Source organism: Mastigoproctus giganteus, chromosome 8 (assembly GCF_048544385.1).
Source record: "Mastigoproctus giganteus isolate SK-2022 chromosome 8, ASM4854438v1, whole genome shotgun sequence".
NCBI lineage: Eukaryota > Metazoa > Arthropoda > Arachnida > Uropygi > Thelyphonidae > Mastigoproctus > Mastigoproctus giganteus.
The window spans coordinates 26707162-26733251 of NC_143582.1; the positions used below are offsets into that span (position 1 = coordinate 26707162).

The 26090-nt window shown below is 38.0% G+C and overlaps 1 protein-coding gene across 2 annotated transcripts in view; it reads right to left on the reverse strand.

Annotated features, from left to right (window-relative positions):
• Window positions 1-26090, reverse strand: part of obe (activating signal cointegrator 1 complex subunit obelus) — a 402671-nt gene that overhangs the window by 125236 nt on the left and 251345 nt on the right. For both annotated transcript variants that reach the window (XM_090379766.1, XM_090379764.1), the window contains exons 27-28: window positions 16185-16327; window positions 4951-5088 (exon numbers count right to left, since the gene is read on the reverse strand). In XM_090379766.1, coding sequence (XP_090235892.1) covers window positions 4951-5088; window positions 16185-16327 — 281 coding nt within the window. The remainder of the gene's footprint in view (window positions 1-4950; window positions 5089-16184; window positions 16328-26090) is intronic.

Below are 26090 nucleotides of genomic sequence, written 5' to 3' on the forward strand. Positions count from 1 at the left end.
AATAAATAAATAAATAAAAAATAACCATTTCCACTTCACCCCTCTGTTCATTCGAAATACCTGTCCAGCTGAGCCTTAAATTTATTAAGGCTATCAACTTCCACGACAAGGGATGGAAGTCTATTCCACCAACCAACCACCCGCTGGCTAAAGGCAAATTTCCACACATCTATCCTACATCTGTCTTTCCTCAATTTGAATTTATGCCTTCTCAGGTGATTATTCTGAGCAAGACAGAGAATCCCATCAGCATTGAGCATGCTCAAACCATTCAAGGCTTTATACTCCTCTATCAGATCACCTCGCTGGTGCCTAGTCCCCAGACACTGTAATTTTCAAAACTTAAGCCTTTTGTTTGTTTGTTTTGTTATTAGGAGCATTAGCAACTAAGGCCATATTTCTACGGGATATGCGGTGGTCATTCCCTGACCTTTCCGCATCCTCCGTATTTGGTGGTGACGGGCTCGAACCCCGATCTAATCAAGAAGCGTGTGCTATGCACTGCTACTCCTTCCCACCTGGCTACGGAGGCGTCTACAAAACATAAGCCTTTCTTCACTAATCTTGTTGCCCTTCTCTTTACTCGTTCGAGCATCTCTACATCCTTCTTGAAATGAGGCCTCCAGACCTGTATACAGTACTCTAGGTGTGGTCTGACCATTGCCTTATACAAGGGAATAATCACCTCCTTATCCCTGCTAGAAAAATTCCTATATATCATTGACAATACACCATGAGCTACTACTGCAGCCCATCTGCACTGCTCAGAAAACTTCATATCTGCCTGCACAACGACCCCCAGGTCGCTTTCATTCTCTACCACTGTCAGTGTAGTACCACAGAGTTGATACGTTGCTCTGGGGTTGCTGTTTCCCAAATGTAGTACTTTACATTTGTCAATGTTAAACTTCATTTGCCACCTCTCAGCCCATCTGCTCAACCTTTCCAGATCCTGTTGCAGTAGCATAGTGTCAGTAGTGTCCTTGACAACCCTGCCAACCTTCGTATTGTCTGCAAACTTGGACATTAAGCTTGATATACCATCATCAATATCATTTATAAATACAGAAAACAATAATGAACCCAATACTGAACCCTGAGGGACTCCACTAATAACATTAGTCCACGATGAGCAGTGTCCATTGATTACCACTCCCTGTCTTCTCCCCCTCAACCACCCCTTTATCCATAGCAGCAATCTGCCTCCAATGCCACACTGCTCCAATTTGTGCAGCAGTCTTCCATGTGCAAGAGTATCAAAAGCCTTTCTAAGATCCAAGTATTTCTAAGATCCAAGTATATAATATCAAAGTTATTCCCTGCATCCAGTTCTTTTCTGACTGCATCATAGTATCCAATCAAATTGGTCAGGCAAGACTTGCCTTGCCCTTAACAAAACCATGCTGTGTCTGAGCTATAACTGAAGTCTTGTCTAGATGATCCTGCAGTGCTTCTTTAACCAGTACCTCCATTAATTTTCCAGGAACAGAAGTTAAACTAACAGGTCTATAATTACTTGTGTTGTCCTTTGATCCTCCTTTGTGAATTGGGGTCACATTTGCACATCTCCAGTCCATGGGTACTTCCCCTGAGTCCAAGGAAGCTCTCATAATTATGGCTAAGGGTTTGCTTACTTCCTTTGCTGCCTCCTTTAATATAACTGGATAGATCCCATCCACCCCAGGTGCCTTTCTTGTATTTATCTTCAACAATTTCTCCCCCACTTTACTCTCAGTTATTACAAGATTCTCTAGCTTACTGCCAGAGTTGGATACACCTCTGGCATTCCCCTCGCTGAATAACCCCTCACCCTCATGTGTGAATGTCGATGGAAAATATTCATTCAGTTTGTTAGCTACCTGAGCAGGATCATCAACAGTTGACCCATCGATATTAAGTGGACCAATCTGATTCATCCCCTTCCTTCTAGAGTTTACAGAAGTAAAGAACTCTTTGCTGTTTTTCTTTGCATCCCTTGCCAAAGATTTCTCGTAATCTGCCTTCACCTGCCTAACCTCCTTTGTAACTTGGTTACCGATCAACTTTTATCTATCATAGGCTTCTGTGTCACTGGTTAATTTTTATGTATCCCATGCATTTTTCTTCTCTGCCATATGTCTCATTACTTCATCTGACATCCACTTAGGCCTAAACTTTGAACAATATTTTTTAGTTGGTATGTAAAGTCTAGTAGCTTCCAAGATAAATTTTTTGAATGCTTCCCATTTTGAATTTGCTGTTGGTAACATCATCAGTTGGTCCCACTGTATAGAATTTAAATATTGTCTCAGTCCATCGTAGTCGCCTTTACGAAAGCAATAACCCTTCCCTTTATCCCTAATGGTAGTTACCTCTTTGAGTAAATCCTACTTCGGCACACTGTGATTGCTGCCACCTAGTGGTTCATTTACCTGCAGATTCTTAACGCATGAAGAATCACTACTGATAATCAAATGAAGAGTATTACTCCTCTAGTTGGCTGCTGAACATGCTGATGTAGAAAACAATCATCCAATAAATCCACAAAAGCCTTGCTAGTGTGTGAGTGACCAGCCCCAAAATTCCAGTCAATATCAGGGAAATTAAAATCCCCCATTATAAGACTCTCTGATTTACTGGCCCACTATTTCCCTGTACAGTTTCTTATTATACTCATCAGAGTCATTAGGCCTATAGCACACTCCTACTCTCACTTTTGATCTCCCAATGCTTATGTCACACCAAACTGACTCAACACTGCACTGTCCAGCAATGTCGGATTTTATGTATTTCTTAACTAATGGCATAACCCCTCCTACCTTCCTATCCTGTCTATCCTTTCTGTAGACATTGTACTCCCCAAATTCCAGTTCTGCATTCCTTATATCTGTGTGACACCACGTCTCTGAAATCCCCACAATATCTGCCTTTGATGTTTTGAGCAATACCTCAAATTCATCAAATTTATTTACTAAACTCCTAGCATTGCTGTACATGCAAGTATACATGCACCTGTTCTTTTTCTTAGCTACCCTAACACAAACCTATGTGTTTATTTGTACCCCAATGATTCCCAGCAGTCTCTGAAATATCCTGCATCTTATTTTCCAGGCTGCGGCTCATTCCAATAGAAGCAGTGCAAGAATCACTTTCACCTCTGCCAGTGACTACTGTTAATCTATTATTCCTTGTATCCCCCCAATCTAGCAGTTTTCCGACCCACCTAACACTGCCTCAATAGCATCAGCAAACATTCTTGCACCCTTTCTATTTAAGTGTATCCCATCCCTGTAGAAGCAGTCTCTCCTGTTAACAAGTACAGACCAGGCTGAAAAAAATTCTACCCCTTGAGCCTTGCACAATCTTTCCAGGGCCGAATTGATCGACAGGGCTCTCATCATATACTCCCTCCTATCGTGTCTGGGCAGAATTGCAGACACTTTCAAATTCAACCCTAATTCACGGCTTTTTTTCAACAGTGACCTATACTTGTTAAGTAATTCCGCCGGTCTCCTACTCTTAATATCATTAGTGCCAACGTGTACAACTATATCACCTTTTGTGCCCTTAAAAGATGATATCCGCTCTACAACATCATCAACCTTTGCCCCTGGCAGACCTGGCATTAGTTGATACCCTGTGATGATGTAAATCACAAGATGACAACTGATCCAAATATATAATTAAAACAAAGGAAACTAGATAAGTTTATGTATTGTTATAAAAGAACACTATTAAACCAGCAAACTAGTAGAGAAATAAAAGCACAGCACTAAATTTTAATAAAAAAATATAATATAACATAAAATTATTAAAATTAAGAACTAAAAAAAACTGTAACAGAATTAGATGCCAAATATAATCAAATTGCTGTATTAAGGTTTTTTTTTTTTTTTTTTAACAGTGATGAAGACAATCACATTGTGTCTTTGTAGATAAGCTTGTATTAAATAAATCACCGCAAGGTTTCAAGTGCTGTATTGATGGTATATATACCTGGCATATCTGGCCATTGTTTGAGGAAATAGCATTAAACTCAACTTCTCAAAAGAACAGTTCTTTTTATTTATAATGAAACACTGGCAGAAATTATTAAAATGCATATAAATCCTTCCAGTTTATAAGATTGCCTTGATAAACAGAAGAAGGACATCTAAGCCCTTATGCATTCATAATTATTTATTTATTTATTCCCTCTTATCATGTTGATCACGTAATATCTCAGACTTTCAAATTTCTTAGATTAATTAAGTGTTCTTCCTTGATTTTCAAGAGTGACAAAGTCATAATTCTTCTCTACAAGCAGCTTATACTTCTCATTTCTGATTACTATGATATTATTTGGTCCACACAACAGGAATATCTTTCTCACAAACTTGAGAGAATTAAAATTAAGTTCATTAAATTATTAGCTTTCATAATCACCTTGCCTTTCACCATCAAAACTATGCAACTCTTTGTCATTTGCTTCAAAACTGTTCCTCTTCACTCCAGATGAAAACTCTATGGGTCTCTTTTTGTCTACAATATCATAAACTCTATTATCAATTGTCCAGCTCTTCTTTAACAAGTACCTTTCACTATACCCTGCTTGAATTCTCATTATAAACCTAATTTCTCACTCAAGTCCCTCATACTCAACACTTACTTGGAAGTCCTCTGTTTCGTATCCTTTAAGTATTACAACATTGATTTTACACTTAATCCATCTATGTATAAGAATTTGCTCCTTACTCTGTTTTATTAATCAAAATTTTGTATTTATTTTAATTCTAGTTTGTATTGATTTATACTGTTTTGTACTGATTGTGTAATTCTCAGCATTCTCACTATTATCTAGGGTCTGTGTGCCCTGTGAGTGAGAAGTCTGTATATATATATATATAAAAAAATAAATTATCAGTCAGCATTCAAGTAATTTAAAATTCATAATACATATAAAAACTCTATCAATTATTTTTATGAACACACCTGTATTTTCTGATTCACAAATAGCTCTTCTACTGTCTTGCGATCCCGTTCATGCAATCCTGCATGATGAATGCCAATACCAAACGCTAATGTGAGTTTCAGATTCTGATCACGGATGTTTTGCAAAACTGAATCCAGCTACAGAAAGACACAAAATCTTTCAGTTTTAACACAGGTTATATTTTCAATATAAAGAGATTAATAATAAATTAATTACATACTGCACTGCTATGAAAACAAGTCATATTTAGTTTTAATAAAAGTGCTGATGACAATCTAAGTACAACTTTAAATCAAGGTTCTCTATGCAGTTTGTTGTTCTTAGGGTGGGATTTTAATGGTGCAAGGACTATAGCCAAATTGTATCAGTTATTGATACTGTGTCTCACACAGGAGTGGTGATTAGTACATGGTACAAAATATGTTTAGATATATAAGTTGATCTTTTTCAGTTAGGCAAAAAATTTAGTCAGACAGGCATGAATCCTAATAATGTGATGTAGTTCTAAAAGTTCTTGTGGATTAAATGGGGATTGGAGAGATAGGCATCTATATGATCTTGCCTAGAAATTGGAGTGTCGTCGAATATAAGCATAGGAGTAGAAAAATCCTTTTTGCAAGATATAAGACAGGACTGGGTTTTTTAGGACTGAGACAGGACAATTACAATATGCAACATTCTTCTCTTGAACAGCCTTACCACATTTATTGAAAACAACCAAGGTTTAGATAAAGGACGAGATTTTAAGGTGGAGTGTGGAATGAAGGATTCCATCCCTACAAGAATAATTTCACTGACACGATCTGAGAAAACATTGATATCAAGATTTGAAGCAGTAATCCAACCACGGAAAAGAAGAAATCTTGCAGATCATCCTATTTTGCATTCTTTTAATGCCAAACAACACAAGGTTGGGAATAGCCATGAGATAAAGGCTCCATTGAAGAAAAGACGATCAACAAGTTGTGATCTGAGCTGCCTAAAGGTCCACTCACTTCGACCGTGTACTTAGAAGGTTTTTTGTGAGAAAAATATCAAGTGTGTTGGCTGTATAGTTAGGATTGTCCAATATTCTTGTAGGTAAATGAATAATCTGTGTAAGGTCATTAGTAATTGCAAAAGCCTCAGCATCTCGACCAGCTGTGTAGGTGTGACTAGAAAACAGAAGCCAGCTGGAGTTGTGAACATTAAAATCACCAAGGAAAATTACCTCACTGTTAGGAAAGTTGGACTGGAGAAAGTCAAGTTGCAAAGAGAGGAAGTCAAAGAGCTCCAAGTGATTAGTGGAGTAGAGAGAAGAGATGAATTTGACAAAATGAGGTAGAGAGATTTTAAGCCAGAGAAGATCGAAAAGAGGAGATTCCAAATTATCAAATCTCTGACAGGGAATATCGGAACAGACATATGCACAAGAACCACCTTTCAGGCGAAAGGAATCATACAGCGAATAATCAGGACAGATGAGCAGTGGTTGAATCAACCAATAACTGGGATTCTGTCAGAAAATATACATGGCCTTTGGCAGACTGTAAGTGGAAATGGGCATCACTGAGATTAAAACTGAGACCACATATACTTGTGAAATGAACAAGAAAGTGTTTGGGAGTTTAGATCTTTTCGCAGATAAGTTTGTTCTATTAGTTTGATAATTCATGATGTATTCAGTAGTAAAAAAAGATGGTGAGGAACTGGTGTATGAAGTAATGAAATTTTTGAATATGGTGTACATACATATAGTAGTAGTGGCATGTGACGCAAGAAAGCAAGTGTATGAGCTTATGCAGCATCAGCCAAAAAAAAAAAAAACCACACCATTCCCTCCAAATGCCTGTCCAGTTCCTCCTTAAATTTATTCAACCTATCAACTTCCACAACGACAGATGGAAGTTTGTTCCAGCAATTAACCACCCAATGGCTAAAGGCAAATTTCCGCACATCTATTCTACATCTGTCTTTTCTTAATTTGAATTTATGCCCCCTTAGGTTCGTAATCTGAACAAGTGGAAGGATCCCATCAGAATTCAGCGTGCTCAACCCATTCAAGGCCTTATACACCTCAATCAGATCAACGCATAGGTGCCTAGTCTCCAGCCACTGCAATTTGCAGAACTTAAGCCTCTCTTGGTATGAGGATCCCTTCATTCCCCTCACCAATCTTGTTGCCCTTCTCTGTACATGCTCAAGTAAATCTACATCCTTCCTAAAATGAGGCCTCCAGACCTGTACGCAGTACTCAAGGCGTGGCCTGACCATTGCCTTATATAGAGGGACAATCACTTCCTTTTCCCTGCTAGCAAAATTCCTATCTATGTGAATGCAGTGATGCAGTGTACTATATACTTGCCAAGTAGTGGGTTTGTCCACTAGCAAGAGGAGTGACAGCGCTGCATTGCACAGGAACCAGGTATCCCACGAATTCTGTCCTTTCAGTGTACATAGGTATGATTTGTAACATTGTTACTTTAGTCACATTGAAACATTATTTCTGAAAAAGTTCAGTAAACAAAAAGGTTTTTTTCTCTTTGTCTTTTCTCTGGAACCACTTCTCCCTACTCTGGAAACAAATCCCTTTTATACCATATCAAAGTGGCAACACTGCTGGAACCTACTGATATGTCATGTGGGTAATACTTTAACAGTTTGTCCTAAGTAAAAAAAATTACAGCACTTCAGATTAGAAACCCATTATTTGCAACTTTACTCTCTTTCATTTTTCTGTATTTTCAAATAACAGACTTTTCCTATGGAAGTGGACTTATAGAACATCCTATATATCTGATGAGCTTGTATAATAGCTGAACCAGGAGCTACATGTTTCAGCTACATTAACCATTATTTTAACCCAGGGAGTGCTTTCCTTCCCACTGGAAAAAACAGATTTGCAAGGAGGTGTGCACACTGCCCATGCAGAGAGATATGGTGGCCATTATACATGACTATTTTATTTATCTGAGTCTGAAGCTGCAATCAAAGGAGCATATGTTTTGCAAGCAACAAGATATGGTAAAACTGTTTACATAGAGACAGATATCAACAGTAACAGAAATGCTGTGTCATATTATTTATTTTTATCCTAACTACAAAGAATGCAGCACTGAGCTATTCTTTGCAGAACACCTTCCTGAACAAGAGATCTTGAAAGAGTACTGCAGTGAGAAGACACTTGAAAAGTTCTATTTTGAGGAAAACTATATAATCATTGATAACTGACTCCAGAGCAGTACAGCATAAAAGTTTTTAAGAATATATAGTGTCAGGTAGTATCAAATGCCTTTCGAATGTGCAGGTATAGTATCACGAGATGCTAATTTTGGATAAAAATATATGCCTAATGTCATATCCTGTCTTAAACATGAGATATAATAAGGGCTGATTTTTCCAGAAACCACACTGATTCCTACTTCATACTTTGGGAGCCACAGAATTCAACTGTGATCCATTGTGATAGTATAGTGGGGTTCACCACTTGTTATTCATTTGTAGAGGTCTGCATTTGAATTCTTTAAGAGACAGAATGGACTCTTAATTCTTTAAGAGTCCATATGAAGCAGTTTATTGTCTCTATCTTTATGATAGATCACATATCATATAATTTTTAATCGTAGTGGTCACTTATGAAGTTAGTTTGGTTTCTTGAAAACAGAGGTTTCACTGACTGCTTTGTTTGATTAGGTCATACACTGCGTGGACAGTTTATTTTCCTTCATTGACCATGGGATTATCTGCTCCATCAGATACAGAAGTTTGACATGACGCCCTCACATTACATGGTATAAAGCAGTGAGTGAGTGAGTACAATGCAATAGAGCAAGCTTATACTGCATCAGCCCCAAAAAAAAAAAAAAAAACCTTCCTCTTTCAACCATCCGAAAGTTTGTCTAGTTCTGCCTTGAATTTATTTAAGCTGTCAACTTCCACAATGGCAGATGGAAGTTTGCTTGAGCAGTCAACCACCCGCTGGCTAAAGGCAAATTTCTGCACATCTATTCAACAACTGTCTTCCCTCAATTTGAATTTATGCCCCCTCAGGTGCATAATCTCAACAAGAGGAAGAATCCCATCAGCATTGAGCTTGTTCAAATCTATACACCTCAATCAGATCATCTTGCAGATGCCTAATTTCCAGACGCTGCAATTTGCAGAACTTATCTTTTCTTGGTAAAAGCAACCCTTTGTTCCACTCACCAATCTTGTTGCCCTTCACTGAACTCGTTCTAGCAGCTCTACAGCTTTCTTAAAATGAGGCTTCCGGACCTCATTTGATATCGATGGTTCAACTGTTGATGATCCTGCTCAGATAGCAAACAAACTGAATGAGTATTTTGCATCTACATTCACACATGAGGAGTTATTAAGGTTTGAAAATGGCAGAAGGTTATCAAATTGTAGCAGGGTGCTTAATGATATTGTAATAATTGAGCGCAAAGTGGAGGAGAAATTGTTGAAGTTAAACATATGGAAGGCACCTGGGGTGGATGGGATCTATCCAGTTATATTAAAGGAGGCAGAAAAGGAAGTAAGCAAACCTTCAGCCATAATTATAAGAGCATCCTTGGTCTCAGGGGAGGTCCCCACAGACTGGAGATGTGCAAATGTATCCCCCATTCACAAAGGGGGATCGAAGGGTGACATGAGTAATTACAGACCAGATAGTTTAACTTCTGTTCCAGGTAAAATAATGGAGTCACTGGTTAAAGATGCATTGCAGGATCATCTAGACAAGACTACAGCAATAATTCAGACACAGCATGGGTTTGTTAAGGGAAAGTCTTGTCTGACAAATTTGATTGGTTATTATGATGTGGTTACAAAGGAACTGGATGCAAAAAATAATTTTGATATCATATACTTGGATTTCAGGAAAGCTTTTGACACTGTTGCACATGGAAGACTACTGTACAAATTGGAGCAGAATGGTATTAAGGGTAAGTTGCTACAATGGATAAAAGGATGGTTGAGTGGGAGAAGACAGAGGGTGGGTAATCAATGGGTGCTGCTCTTCATGAACTAATGTTATTAGTGGAGTCTCACAGGGTTCAGTGTTGGGTCCACTGTTGTTTTGTATATTTATCAATGATATTGATGAAGGTGTATCAGGCTTAGTGTTTTGCTAGGGAAAACAGTAAGCCTGATATACTGGAATTTTGCTAGCAGGGAAAAGGAGGTGATTGTCCCTCTGTATAAGGCAATGGTCAGGCCATGCCTTGAGTATTGCATACAGGTCTGGAGGCCTCATTTTAGGAAGGATGTAGATTTGCTTGAGTGTGTACAGAGAAGGGCATCAAGATTGGTGAGGGGAATGAAGAGATGCTCTTACCAAGAGAGGCTTAAGTTCTGCAAATTGCAGTGGCGGGAGACTAGGCATCTGCGAGATGATCTGATTGAGGTGTATAAGGCCTTGAATGGGTTGAGCACGCTGAATTCTGATGGGATTCTTCCGCTTGTTCAGATTACGAACCTAAGGGGGCATAAATTCAAATTAGGGAAAGACAGATGTAGAATAGATGTGCGGAAATTTCCCTTTAGCCAGCGGGTGGTTAATTGGTGGAACAAACTTCCATCTGTCGTTGTGGAAGTTGATAGGTTAAATAAATTTAAGGAGGAACTGAACAAACATTTAGAGAGAATTGTTTTGTGAATTTTATTTATTTATTTATTTATTTTTTTTGGCTGATGCTGTATAAGCTCATTGACTTGCTTTCTTGCATCACATGCCACTACTACTACCTGTATGCAGTATTCAAGGTGTGGCCTGACCACTGCCTTATTGAAGGGGGAAATCACCTACTTATTCCTGCTAGCAAAATTTATATATCATTTACAAGACACATGAGCTATTCTTTCAGCCTGTCTGCACTGCTCAGAAAACTTCATATCTGACTGCACAATTACCCCCAGGTCTTTTTCATTCTCCACTGCCCAGAGTGTAATACTGCACAGTTGGTATGTTACTATGAGGTTAGTGCTACCCATATGCAGTATTTTGCATTTGTCAATGTTAAACTTCAGTAGCGACCTCTCAGCCCACCTGCTCAACTTTTCTAGATCCTGTTGTGGTAGCATACCCCAAGGCGGGTAGGGTTGTCATTAACAACCATACCTACCTCCTTATCATCTACAAACTTGGACATTAAGCCTGATATACTTTCATCAATATCATTGATAAATATAGAAAACAACAATGGGCCCAACATGGACCCCTAGGAAAATTAACTATTATTATTAACCCACGAAGAGCAGGGTCTATTGATTACAGCTCTGTCTTCTCCCATTCAACCATCCTTTTATCCACTGTAGCAAGTTGCACTTACTGCCATACTGCTCCAACTTGTACAGTAGTCATCCATGTGTAATAGTAGTAGCAGACACATGTGATGAATCAAAGCTTAGGTAGCACCAGCCAAAAAAAAAAAAAAAAAAACAAGAAACCCTTTCACACATCCATTCTCTCCAAACGTTTGTCCAATTCCTGTTTGTCCACGACAGATGAAAGTTTGTTCCAACAATCCACAGGCTGAAGGCAAATTTTCACACATCTGTTCCATTACTGTCTTTCCTCAGTTTGAATTTATTCCCCCTCAGATTCGTAATCTGAGGGGGAAGAATCCTATCAGAATTGCACCTGCTCAACCCATTCAAGGCCTAATACACCTCAATGAGATCACCTAGACAAACAATTTTGAATAAGTGGATGGGTGAAATTAGAAGGGGTTTTTTTTTTTTTTTTTGGCTGATGCTTTATATAAGCTTACTTTCTTGCATCATGTGTCTTTACTAATGCTAATACCTCACAGGTGCCTGGTCTCAGACGCTGCAATTTGCAGAATGTAAGCCTTTCTTGGTAAGACCACCTTTTCGTTCTCCTCACCAATCTTGTTACCCTTATCTGTACATGCTCAAGCAACTCTACATCCATACTAAAATGAGACCTCGAGACCTGTATGCTGTACTCAAGGCATGGCCTAACCACTACCTTATACAAAGAAAATCACCTCCTTTTCCCCTGCTAGCAAAATTCCTGTATATCATTGACATCAGCCCCATGACCTGCTCTGGCTGCCTGTCTGCACTGCTCAGTAAATTTCATATCTGACTGCACAATTACACCCTGGTCTTTTTAATTTTCTACCACCTTAAGTGTAGTACCACACACTTGGTAAGTTTCTCTGTGGTTACTTCTACCAATATGCAGTACTTTGCATTTGTCAATGTTAACCTTCGGTTGCCACTTCTCAGCCCATTTGCTTAACTTTTCTAGAACCTGTTGCAGTAGCACACTGCCATTACTGTCATTAACAACACTGCCAACCTTTGTATCATCTGCAAACTTCGACATTAAGCCTGGTATACCTTCATTAATATCACTGATAAATATACAAAATAACAGTGGGTCCAACAAGAGACCTGCGGGACACTACTAATAACATTAGTCCACGAAGAGCAGTATCCATTGACTACCACTCTCTGTCTTCTTCCACTCAACCACCTTTTTATCCATTGTAGTAACTTGCCCTTAATATCATACTGCTCAAATTTGTACAGTAGTCTTCCATGTGCAAGAGTGTCAAAAGCTTTCCTGAAATCCAAGTATATGATATCAAAAATATTTTTTGCATCAAGTTCCTTTGTAACCACATCATAGTATCCAAGCAAATTTTTCAGACAAGACTTTCCCTTAACAAACCCATGATGCGTCTGAATTATTATTGCAGTCTTTCCTATATGATCCTGTAATGCTTCTTTAATCAGTGACTCCATTATTTTCCCCAGAATAGAAGTTAAACTAACTGGTCTGTAATTACTAGTGTCATGCTTCAGCTTGACACTAGTAATTACAGACCAGTTTGATGTGCAAATGTAACCCCTCTGTGGATTTGGGTTACATTTGCACATCTCCAGTCCGTGGGGGACTTCCCCTGAGACCAAGGATGCTCTCATAATTATGGCTAAGGGTTTGCTTACTTCCTTTGCCACCTCCTTTAATATAACTGGATAGATCCCATCCACCTGAGGTGCCTTTCTTATGTTTAATTTCAACAATTTCCCTCCACTTTGCTCTCAGTTATTACAAAATCATCATGCACCCTGTTACAGTTTGATAAACTTCTGTCATTCTCCTCCCTTAATAACTCCTCATGTGTGTGAATGTAGAGCAGGTTCATCAACAGTTGAATCATCAATATCAAGTGGACCAATCTGATTCATCCCCTTCTTTCTAGAGTTTATATAAGTAAAGATGTCCTCGCTGTTTTTCTTAGCATCCTTTGCCAAAGTTTTCTTATCTGCTTTCACTTATCTAACTTCCTTTGTGACTTGATTACAGACTAGCTTATGTCTATCATATGCTTCTGTGTCGCCTGATAATTATATGCATCCCATGCATTTTTCTTCCCTGCTTCGAGTCTCATTAGTTCATCTGACATCCATTTAGTATCAAAAACTTTCCTAAAATGCAAGTAAAAATGATCTCCTCAGCATTTTTTAATTCACTATTATTCATTTGCTTTCTTTGTTCTGGTGCAAGTGCCAGAGACACTCCCAGATCAGCCATGCATAAGCGTCTTGGTGGCATCAGCAATCCTATTTCCACCTAGTGGCATGAGAGAAGGCATTATGTAGCTTGCTGGTAATATGATACTTTCTTAATTTTCCCATATACACAGTAAAGGTCTATTACAGTGCTTTTTCAGGTACTAATTTCAAAGAACACTATTAGCATTATCCAATTTTTTAGGGACTATTTATTTTTCATCAGTATTTTGGTAGATAATGTTGACTGAAGCAGTGATTTATATGTAAGTTGAAAACTGGCATACTTAATGTACCATGCTTGTTTTTTGGCCCCTTCAACTTTTTTTTTTCCTTTGTATATATTATTAAAAATAATGAAAATTTTAAAGATTTTGTTAAAGTAAATTAAACAAATTTTGAGTATTATAAACATGAAATGTAATATTAACATAAATTAATGTTGTCATTAATGAAATTTATTGATGTCACATTGAACACAACAAAAGATAATGATTACTGCCTCAGCAAGGAAAGCAAATGAATAATAGTGAATTTAAAAATGCTGAGATGAGCATGTGAATGTAACAGTAAATGGTTAGACAGTAACAAAAAGCAACCTTTCCACAAAGCATAAAGTTAAATATAAAATAAATAAATATCAACTGCACAGAGCACAAATTCTATGAAGTGAACAAACTGTATGATAAATGACTCCTAGAAATTAGTCTATCATTCCTTTACCAAGCCCAAAATCAAGAGGAAGGTTGGTTATACCTGGATTTAATCTTTATGTAGCTTGCTGGTAGTATGATACTTTCTAAATTTTCCCATATACAGTAAAGGTCTATTACAGTGCTTTTGAGGGGACTAATCTCCAATAACACTATTAGCAGGGATCTACTTTTTCAGGGATTTTTATTTCAGGGACTTTCTTGTGACCTTAAAAGAGCAATATAAGTGGGAAAGCATTTTTTTAAATAGATATAGATATTAAAACATGTGGCATTTCAGCAGCCTGAAACAGGAGGAAAAAAAGCATTAAAAGTGGGAGAGAAATACAAGTGAGAGTGCTATAACTGTATTATATTTCTGTATTATAACTGTATTATAATTGTATTAATTATATTATATTATATTACTGTATTATATTTCAGATACACTTGTCCAAGTGGCACCTGTGAAGATATTTATAGTTGTAATAAACAAAAATGGGACTCACAGTGAAAAATGTTGCTGCCTCTTGGTCTACAGTTTACTGAGAATGATCCAGTAACTGGAAAACATCTGATCAGAAGGCAGGCCTGCAGCTGGAGACAAATTAACATGAGCGGTTGCTGGAATGTGAAAGGAATCACAGGACACAATCAATCAAACAACAGGGCAGTACAGCAATGCAGAGGAATACAAAATATTAGAATGCAAAATGCATCAACAGCATCCATGCTCAACTTCAACAGCACCCAGATTTCTAGAAAAGATCACATATCTTTGCTGAGGATAACCATTTCTTGGCATATGTAAATCAGAAATACTGCTTTATTTGCAATGGTTTTTCTTTTACTCTCAGTGTTACTTTTCCTTATACAGCTACTGAGTTTGTTCAAATCATATATCTATCCTACTGTGGAATACTATTCCTATATTTGGAATGTTCTACCGCGCCACCCACCCACCTCCAACTCAGACTCTATCACACAGCCTGCTTTTCTATAGGTATTTCTATGGGCACTGTTCTTCTGAATTAGAATCTGTAATTCTATCTTCTGTCCAAACCAGTCTGAACCTGTACCTTAACTAGTCAACATCCATTCACTGTCCAACTCCAAACTAACTTTTCCTTTTCCTCATACATCCTTTCTACTTTTGCCTTCTCTGCAACAACTTTCATTCGTAAGGATTTTCTCAAGGTTACAATCTACTACCCTGTTGTATTTGGGCTCACCATAAAAAAAAAAAAAAACTCTGCTCATAATCATAAAAATATCAGTAACTAGTGGCAACCATATTTTTAATAATAAAAAATTAAATACCCTTTTTGTGTATTTTATTCAAAAACAAAAGATAGTGTATGAAGTTTTGCAAAAAAAAAAAAAAAAAAAAAAACGTGTACTTGACAGAAAAATAGAAGTCATTTTTGAATTCAGCATATACAAATTACTAAAGGTAGAATTAACCAAACTCGAAAACCAATGTAGGCTTATTTTATCCAAATAATTATTTGGCCAATTTGAGATTACATATGATAAAAATTGAAAAATATGCTGAGAAATTCAATACAATAACTTTTTATCCTGAAAACTCTGCCAAAAAATAATTACTTTTTCTCTTTATGTAACAGGGGTTATGAACATTCTTATAAGACATTAAAACGAATACATTAGTTTCATTAATTTGATAGTATAAACCAGAGCTATGGTGCTCAATACATTCTACGTTGATTTCAATATTTATAGAACATCGTTTTTCAAAATTTATGTTAAAGTTTTATTAAATTTTTAAAATTAATTTTTAACTAATTTTTAATTGTGTTCAATTGGTCTTTTAGTTGATTTCAATTTATTTTTTATTGTAATAATTTTGCGTTAATGTTATATTCGTTTTAATTTCTGGAGAGTATCATATGGAAGTGTTCTATGTATCATATCGAGATAAATTTCTCTTATTCTTCTACAATTAGTTTTATTAAGACAGGAATAGCTAAAAATTACAAATTTTAAATTACCTCATTATCAGGCAAATGAATCCACTGACGAGGACTATCTTCAGCAGCAAGGAATGATATTAAATCCAGGGCAGTTAACCTAGTTTGTCGGCGGGAAGATACAAATACCAAAACAGGCTTGTCCGGAGAATGTGTCCTAATAGCTAAAGGAACATTTTTCATAATAATAAATATCAAAAATAAACTTAAGACTTCAAATTTAAATCATATGAAAGAAAGTTAATTTAAAATTGTATGATTTTAGATTCAGTTTTAGGAGAACTATAATTTTTAGTTACCTCCAGAGAAAAGTCATAGCATAAAAGCATACTTAAAACAATATTTATGGAGAATAATTGTACAGAAAAAAATTGGAATACAGCAGTTAAAGATAGGAGTGAAAAACTACAGGGTGTTCCATAAGTCTGGAATCATAGGGGAAAAATAAAAAATGACAATACAAATGCTTTTTTTCACAGAACATGCTCAATGTGTCCACCGCTGTTCCTGATACACAAATCCAGAAGAGATAACCAGTTAGCAAGAACAAGGTCAATGAGGTCAGAAGTAATGGTGTTGCATGTGTCAATAATGCACTGCTGCAAATGTTCAGTCTGAATTTTCTCTGCATAGACTAGCACCTTCAAGTGAGCCCAGAAAAAAACAAATCTAGCGGTGTGAGATCCAGGCTTCTCGCTCACCATTCCACAGACCCTTGACGTCCTATGCAATTACTAGGAAACGTTTGATGCCGAAACTCTCTTACATGGATGCTGTAATGTGCAGAAGCACCAACTTGCTGGGACCATGTTGGGAAATCTCCACCCTTGTTCAAACATTGGGGAATGCTTCCTCATTGGGCAAACATAAATAGGCATCTGCAGTGACATTTCCTTGAAAAAAGGGCCTATGATGTGATTTTTCCACATGCCACACCATACCATTAAATGAGCAGTACTTTGTTCCCTCGAAGGAGTAAACCAGTGAGAGTTGTTTTGAGATCGGTAGCGAGTTCTATTGATTTACCTCACTGTTTTCATAAAAAAAACTCTCATCACTAAACAGAATTGTCGACAGGAAATTTATATTTTGGGCATATTGTTCTTTAGCCCATTCACAAATTTCTATCAGTCAGTCTGGATCATCTTTGCTTAATTTCTGCAAGATCTGAAGTTGGTATGGATGCCATTTGTGAGCCTTAGGATTTGGTGATTGCTGCTTTTTGACACTCTTATCTCGGAGAACGATCTTCAAAGAGACTTTTTGGGACTTTTGCATAAATGAGAAAGGATGGCAGTGCTGTGTCATCATTAGTGGTCCTTCTTGTAGGTCCACTGCATGGTTTATCCTCTTATGGATCCTGTTTTTTTAAACTCTGCAATGAGTTTGTTAACACAGCTCTGTGCTACTGGATCACAATCTGGATGCAGTTTGTTAAATTCTGTGGTAACCTCTCTCTCTGACTTCCTACAAGAAGAATTATTTGGATTCATTCTTCCTTATTCAAAGAAATCTTGGGGCTGCAAAGATGAAAATATATGAAGTAGTTATTTTTTCCTATGATTCCAGACTTATGGGTCACCCTGCATAATATCTTCCTGAACTATATTGACTGCTGAGTAAAACCACAATACCGACCCATCTAACCACTATTACAGTTGAAAATTTTTACAATTTGTCTTGCTGGACTAGTCAACAGGGAAAAAAAGTATTTCTTTAACCAAGTTAAGGAAATACTCAGCTAATGCTAAAATCTAAAAGTCTGTTTACTAAATTATAAATATCACTTTATTAGTTTGCTCAAATATATACACAATTAATTATACAACATAATGAAGGTTATCCCCACTAGATGCCTAGGTAAGAAGGGAATACATTAAATAAAATTGCTTAACATCAAGGTCTTCTTATTCATAGATAAACATATTTAAACTGGATAAAATTATTTACATATGAGGTGCGATTTTTTTTTTTTTTTTTTTAGGAGCATTAGCAACTAAGGCCATATTGCTCCAGGATATGTGGTGGTCATTCCCTTGACCTTTCCGCATCCTCCGTATTTGGTGGTGACGGGCTCGAACCCCGTCTAATCAAGAAGCGTATGCTACGCACTGCTGCTCCTTCCCACCTGGCTACGGAGGCGCCCATGAGGTGTGATTAAAAGGTTTAGGGACTGACTTTTTAAATTGATTTTATGGTGTCTTAGCAAGTTGCAACTTGTCAACTCATGTTTGGTGACTTGTCCCTTTATCTGCAATCTGAATTAGCATGCATTGAATAGAAGGTGTTTTATGTTTTGTTGCAATTCAATATAAATGAATCTGTGAAGTTTGTGCCTTGTATCCTCTTTGATCATCATAGAGAGTGACAAGTTCTTGCATGTCAAGACAAACAAAATGGCAGTCATGTTGACAGGTCATTCCATGTCAAATGGCCTAGGGGTCCCTGCTCGACCATCTTCAATTGTTTTGAAACTTGATGTGGATGTTTAAACAGGTTTCAAATGAAGCTGTGCAAAATTTAAGTTCAAAATATAGTATGTTTGAGGCACCAGCAACTTTTTTGTAGAGGTCATTTGTGTTATGTGGAATAAATCACAAAAAATTTTCAAAGTTTTAAGTGTTACTGTTGCATAACAGTGAGAGATAGTGCTCTGAAACTTGGTATACTAGTTAACTTTTGGCAGAGAATGGAAAACGTTTGCTGTCCAGGCTCAAAAACCTTCACATTTTTCACAATGCGGTCTAAAACTGACACCAAAAATTTGTCGCGACAAATTTAAGCAAGACTTTTGAAAGTCATAACTTTTGGTATGTTCTTCTTCTTTGGACATTCCACTTACCAACTGCATGAATTCAGCTTAACTAAATATCGGCTCTTATACTTGTTTTCTGGCTGAGATATTTTCCTTCAAAGATTGACTCAAAATTTGAAAGTCAAATTTAGCTTATCTTAAGGGGCAAATATCTTAATGTGGGACACCTTCAATTCTCTCGTTTTTGCCACCACTGGAAAGAGCAGAGTTTCAGCTACAAGGATCATGGTTTATCTGTTTTGTGTCTTTGCACTTAAGGCCTTAAAATTAAGTCTAAACATCAAGTAGTTTTATGTGCTGTATTGTTATTTTGTGAGATTTTTTTTGTTGCAGAGCACTTCCTTAATCCTGCCTAATGTTTAGAATAATCTAAAAATAGAGTATATCGAACAATTCTGGAATATTCTAGAATTCCAGAACATTCTAGAATATTCTTAAATTAAAAAAAAAAAAAAAGAAAAGAAAAACTGATGGACATTCTAGAAATCTGGAATATTCTAGAACCATACAAAAAAAAGTATAAATAGCTGATATTTGAACCATGCTGTTATTAATGTGTTTTATCTTCATGATGAACAGTTTGTTTATTTTGTTCCTCTATTTTTTATTCTTTGACTGTAAATTTTTTTTTAGTAGTTGTTGGCGCATCGGCTTCTGTGGCCATAATGCACCTCCCAAGGTTTTTTCAGTACTTTGATCCAAGCCCAAGGCGGGATTCGAACCCGCGACCTTTGGGTTGCCAGGCAGGCACTTTACCCACCCGGCTAGCCTGGTCGGCTTTGACTGTAATAAAGTTAACTAAGTTTTCATTGCTTGCAGAAACGTCCACTTATTAGTCAGCATGAAAGCCATGGAATCAGAAGGTTTTGCAGGAGATAAACTGACTCATGCACCATCTGTCATATGGATAATTCTAAATGTCATGTGCTATCCTATACATGCAAAACTAGATTAAAATTATTTAAAGAATTCGAATTTGAAGAACAACAGCCGATAGGTCGACGTTGTGGATTAAAACTGGGTGAAGAAGACACAATTTGTCTATATCATGAAGCTTTGCTTTTGATAAAATTTGAATTTTTGCAGAGTACATGTTGCAATCCTTTCCAGAAGAAAAATCATATGGTGAAAAAAAGTTAACAACTAATTGATTTATCAATGGCAGACTACCTGAAATACCTAACAAAGGTAGACATAAAACCAGGCCAGAAGCTGTGCCCTGCATGCCGAAAAGAGTCTAACAGCCGAAAAGCAGCAACAGGAACATCAGCAACTTTAGCATTAGCATTAGTAGAGGCATATGATGCAAGAAAGCAAGCTTATTCAGCATCAGCCAAAAAAAAAAAAAAAAAACACCACTCCCATTTCACCCCTCCGTTCGCTCGAAATACCTGTCCAGTTGAGCCTTAAATTTGTTTACGCTATCAACTTCAACAACAAGTGATGGAAGTCGGTTCCACCAACCAACCACCCGCTGGCCAAAGGCAAATTTCCGCACATCTATCCGACATCCGTCCTTCCTCAATTTGAATTTATGCCCTCTGAGGTGATTATTCTGAGAAAGATGAAGAATCCCATTGGCATTGAGCATGCTCAAACCATTCAAAGCCTTATACACCTCTATCAGATCACCTCGCCGGTGCCTAGTCTCCAGACTCTGTAATTTGCAAAACTTAAGCCTTTCTTCATAAGAGCAACCCTTTGTTCCATTTACTAATCTTGTTGCCCTTCTCTGTACCCGTTCCAGCAGCTCTACATCCTTCTTGAAATGAGGCCTCCAGACCTGTTGTATACAGTACTCAAGATGTGGCCTAACCATTGCCTTATACAAGGGAATAATCACCTCCTTATCCCTGCTAGAAAAATTCCTGTATATCATTGACAAGACACCATGAGCTACTCTTGCAGCTCGTCTGCACTGCTCAGAGAACTTCATATCTGCCTGCACAATTACCCCCAGGTCCTTTTCATTCTCCACCACTGTCAGTGTAGTACCGCAGAGTTGATACATTGCTCTGGGGTTACTGTTACCCATATGTAGTACTTTACATTTGTCAATGTTAAACTTCATTTGCCACCTCTCAGCCCATCTGTTCAACCTTTCCAGATCCTGTTGCAGCAGCATAGCGTCAGTAGTGTCCTTAACGACCCTGCCAACCTTTGTATCATCTGCAAACTTAGACATTAAACCATCAATATCATTCATAAACACCGAAAACAACAATGGACCCAACACTGAACCTTGAGGAACTCCACTAATAACATTAGTCCACGTTGAGCAGTGTCCATTGATTACCACTCTCTGTCTTCTGTCACTCAACCATCCCCTTATCCATAGCAGCAATTTGCCTCCAATGCCACACTGCTCCAGTTTGTGCAGCAGTCTTCCATGTGCAACAGTATCAAAAGCCTTTCTAAGATCCAAATATATAATATCAAAGTTATTCCCTGCATCCAGTTCTTTTGTGACTACATCATAGTATCCAATCAAATTGGTCAGGCAAGACCTGCCCTTAACAAAACCATGCTGCGTCTGAGCTATAACTGAATTCTTGTCTAGATGATCCTGCAGTGCTTCTTTAACCAGTGCCTCCATTAATTTACCTGGAACAGAAGTTAAACTAACAGGTCTATAATTACTTGTGTCAGCCTTTGATCCTCCTTTGTGAATTGGGGTTACATTTGCACATCTCCAGTCTATGGGTACCTCCCCTGAGTCCAAAGAAGCTCTCATAATTATGGCTAGGGGTTTGCATACTTCCTTTGCTGCCTCCTTTAATATAACTGGATAGATCCCATCCACCCCAGGTGCCTTTTTTATGTTTATCCTCAACAATCTCTCCTCCACTTTCCTCTCAGTTATTACAAAATCATCCAGCTCACTGCCAATGTTTACTTTACCTACATCATTCTCCTTCCTGAATAACTCCTCATGCATGAATGTAGATGCAAAATACTCGTTTAGATTGTTAGCCACCTGAGCAGGATCCTCAACTGTTGAACCATCAATATCCAGTGGACCAATCTGATTCATCCCTTTCCTTCTCGAGTTCAAGTATGTAAAGAACTCCTTTCTGTTTTTCTTTGCATCCTTTGCCAAGGATTTTTCGTAGTCTGCCTTTGCCTGCCTAATCTCCTTTGTGACTTGGTTACAGACCAACTTATATCTATCATAGGCTTCCATGTCACCCATTAATTTGTATGTATCCCATGCATTTTTCTTCTCTGCCACATGTCTCATTAGTCCATCTGACAACCATTTAGGCCTAAACCTTGAACAATATTTCTTAGTTGGTATGTAAAGCCTGGTAGCCACCAAGATTAGTTCCTTGAATGCTTCCCATTTTGAGTTTGCTGTTGGTAACATCATCAGTTGGTCCCACTGTATAGAATTTAAATACTGTCTCAGACCATCATAGTCGCCTTTACGAAAACAAAAACCCTTCCCTTTACCTCTGATGGTAGTTACCTCCTTGAGTAAATCCCACTTCAACACACTGTGATCACTGCCACCTAGTGGTTCATTTATCTGCAGGTTCTTAATGCATGAAGAATCACTACTGATAATCAGATCAAGAGTATTGCTCCCTCTTGTTGCCTCACGAACATGCTGATGTAGAAAACAATCATCCAATAAATCCACAAAAGCCTTGCTAGTGTGCGAGTGACCAACCCACAAATTCCAGTCAATATCTGGGAAATTAAAATCCCCCATTATAAGACTCTCTGATTTACTGGCCCACTCTATTTCCCTGTACAATATATTATTATACTCATCAGAGTCATTAGGCCTATAGCACACTCCTACTCTCAATTTTGATTTCCCTATGCTTATGTCACACCAAACTGACTCGACACTGCCCTGTCCATCGATGTCAACTGGCTTTACTTCCTTTGACTTTATGTGTTTCTTAATTAATAGCATAACCATTCCTCCCCTCCTGTCCTGTCTATCCTTTCTATACACATTGTATTCCCCAAATTCCAGTTCCGCATTACTTATATCTGTGTGACACCACGTCTCTGATATCCCAACAATATCTGCCTTTGATGTTTTGAGCAATACCTCAAATTCATCAAATTTATTTACCAAACTCCTAGCATTGGTGTACACGCAGGTATACATGCACCTGTTTCTATTCTTAGCTACCCTAACACAACCCATGTGTTTACTTGTAACGCAATGACTCCCAGCAGTCTCTGAAATATCCTGCATCTTGTTTTTCAGACTTCTGCTCATTTGAATAGAAGCAGTGCAAGAATCACTTCCACCTCTGCCAGTGGCTACTGTTAATCTATTAGTCCTTGTATCCCCCCCAACTAGCAGTTTTCCGACCCACCTAACACTGCCTCGACAGCATCAGCAAAAATTCTTGCACCCTTTCTATTTAAGTGTATCCCATCCCTGTAGAAGCAATCTCTCCTGTTAACAAGTACAGTCCAGGCTGAAAAAAATTCTACCCCTTGAGCCTTGCACAATCCCTCCAGGGCCGAATTGATCGACAAGGCTCTCATCATATACTCCCTCCTATCGTGTCTGGGCAGAATTGCAGACACTTTCAAGTTCAACCCTAATTCACGGCTTTTTTTCAACAGTGACTTGTACTTGCTAAGTAATTCCGCCGGTCTCCTACTCTTAATATCATTAGTGCCAACGTGTACAACTATATCACCTTTTGTGCCCTTAAAAGATGATATCCGCTCTACAACTTCATCTGGATCAGACTATGATGACAAAATGCATGTGACTGAAAGCTTGGACACAAGTCTGATGGCTATTGGTATTTCTCCTCTGAAATTTCAGCGAATGGCTAAGAGAAACTCACAAGGCAAGTCAAGTAAAAGATGTAATTGCCAGTAAAATTGCAGCTATTGGTGGCTCGGAGCCAAGTGCAAGTCATCAGTGTGGAAATTGCTTAGAATACAATGAGCTGCTGAAAGAATTGAAAGAAAAATTAATGGTATTAAGTCATTCAGAAATACTTCAAATATTAACACTAGCTCCAGTTAGTTGGCCCATAAAGAAAACAATGGAAGAGTTTAGTGTCTCAGAAGGAATGGTCAAGAAAGCTAGAAAACTTAAAGCAGAAGAAGGAATCATGGCCATACCTGGAAAACAGCAAGGAAAAAAGCTTTCTGAGCAAGTAAAGCAAAAGGTGATGGAATTTTCTGAAGATGATAAATTTAGTCAGATATGCCCTGGAAAGAAAGATTACATTTCCATTAGAAATGCAGATGGAATGCAAATGCAAAAGCAACTACTACTCAGCAACTTGAAGGAAATGTTTATAACTTATCGAGATAGAAATGGATCTGACACTGGATTTTCTAAATTTTGTGAACTTCGACCCAAGTGGTGTGTCACAGTTGGTGCACCAGGAACATTTTCCGTATATGTACACACAATCCATCAAAATGTCAAGTTAATGCTAGCAGCAAGTCCTGTTGAATGTGATTACAAGGTTTTCATTGGTAAAACAGTCTGTGATTTGGAGTCAAAATATTGTATGCTTCATCGGTGCGAAAAATGTCCAGGAATAAGTGAATTAAAAAAGTTTCCAGAGAATATTTTTGAAAACAATGAACCAGAAGATATTATTGAATTCAAGCAATGGATACACACTGACAGAGATACACTGGACACAAAGCAATTTTGACAGAAGATTTTATTAGAGTTGAGTAAAATGATATTTATGCTCTACCTCTTTGAATTTCTTTTTCTTCTTTCCACCTCTGGCATGCTCGTGAATAAGCAGGGGTTCTCCTTGGCAGTTAATACAGGTGCGTTTTGTGGCTGTAGTTTCTTTTCAGCACAATGAGTGCATGCAAGAGCTCCACAACAGGCCATTTGCAAGTGTCGATATTTCTGGCACTGAAAAGCACCATAAAGGATTTGGTAAGTACAGTTGTTGTTGTTGTTGGTTTAGGGATTTATTAGGCGCATCAGCAACTATGGCCATAGTGCACCAGGTAGGTACAGATGGACTGGACAGTCAATATAGCCTGCTTTGATTTCATTAGGAGACATTGGTGAATTAAATGTCAGGATGATGTTTTTGGTTGGAAAGATTTTCCCATCCCTATGCATGGATATTTGTTTCACAGCTATCACTCTTTGTGGTTTTAATTCAGAACAGATTTCCTCTTTGGTCACATCCATAAGATCCCATTCCGCAATAACACCACAGGATGAATTCAATGTCTTGTGGGGGAGTAACAGTGATGGGCATTTCCCCATAGATCTTGCTCGGAGGAGATGTTCCAAATGTTTGTCACTTCTAGTCTGTACAAGCTGCCTGATCAAAGCTGTCTGACAGATTAAGAGATTCTGCCAACCCTTCCAAACCCTTTTTGATAAAGAAAGGTGACATTTTTTCTATGGGCTTCTCACTAGTGAAGTGAATTATCAGGTAACGAGGTGTTGGACCTGATATAATCTCAGTTTTCTGTCTCTTAGCAGAAGTGACATTATTGGGGTCAATGGTCAAGTTTTCAGATAGGAACTGGGTTGGGGCCCCAGAAGAAATATATTTATCAGGATTCATGAGGACTTAATATTGGTTCAGTTCCTGGGCTCCCCACCCACCATGGAGCTCAAGAAATATGCTCAGGAGTGGGATGCCAGGGCTACCCAGACACCATACCCACACCGCTGCCAACCTGAATCCTGTCTCTTGGACCATGAGGGTAGAGGCATGGCATTGATATGGTTGATCCTTGCAGGCAAACCCAATAGCCAATTGATCCTAGCTAGGCCATCCAGGGCCACCTGTCTCATCGAAGCAGGGTCCAAAGGGGTGTGTTGAAGCTGGGCCCCCACAACCACCAGGATACCCCCTTCCAAATTTCCACAGGTCGCAGCACATGGCAAACATGCTGGATTCCATTGATGTTAGCCTGGTACCTAGGCTTTGGGTGTTGGATCCCAGTGATGCTAGCCTGAATGTCTCGAAAATCCAGGCTGACCCTTCTGGGATCTCAGCTGAAAGAGTAGAGTCCTCTGGAACAGGACACCAAGATTTCTTTGTTCAATGACTTTACATATTTTTTTCTATGAGTGCTGACATGGTATTTTGCAACAATCTAAACTAATTAATGGATCCTCTTGAATG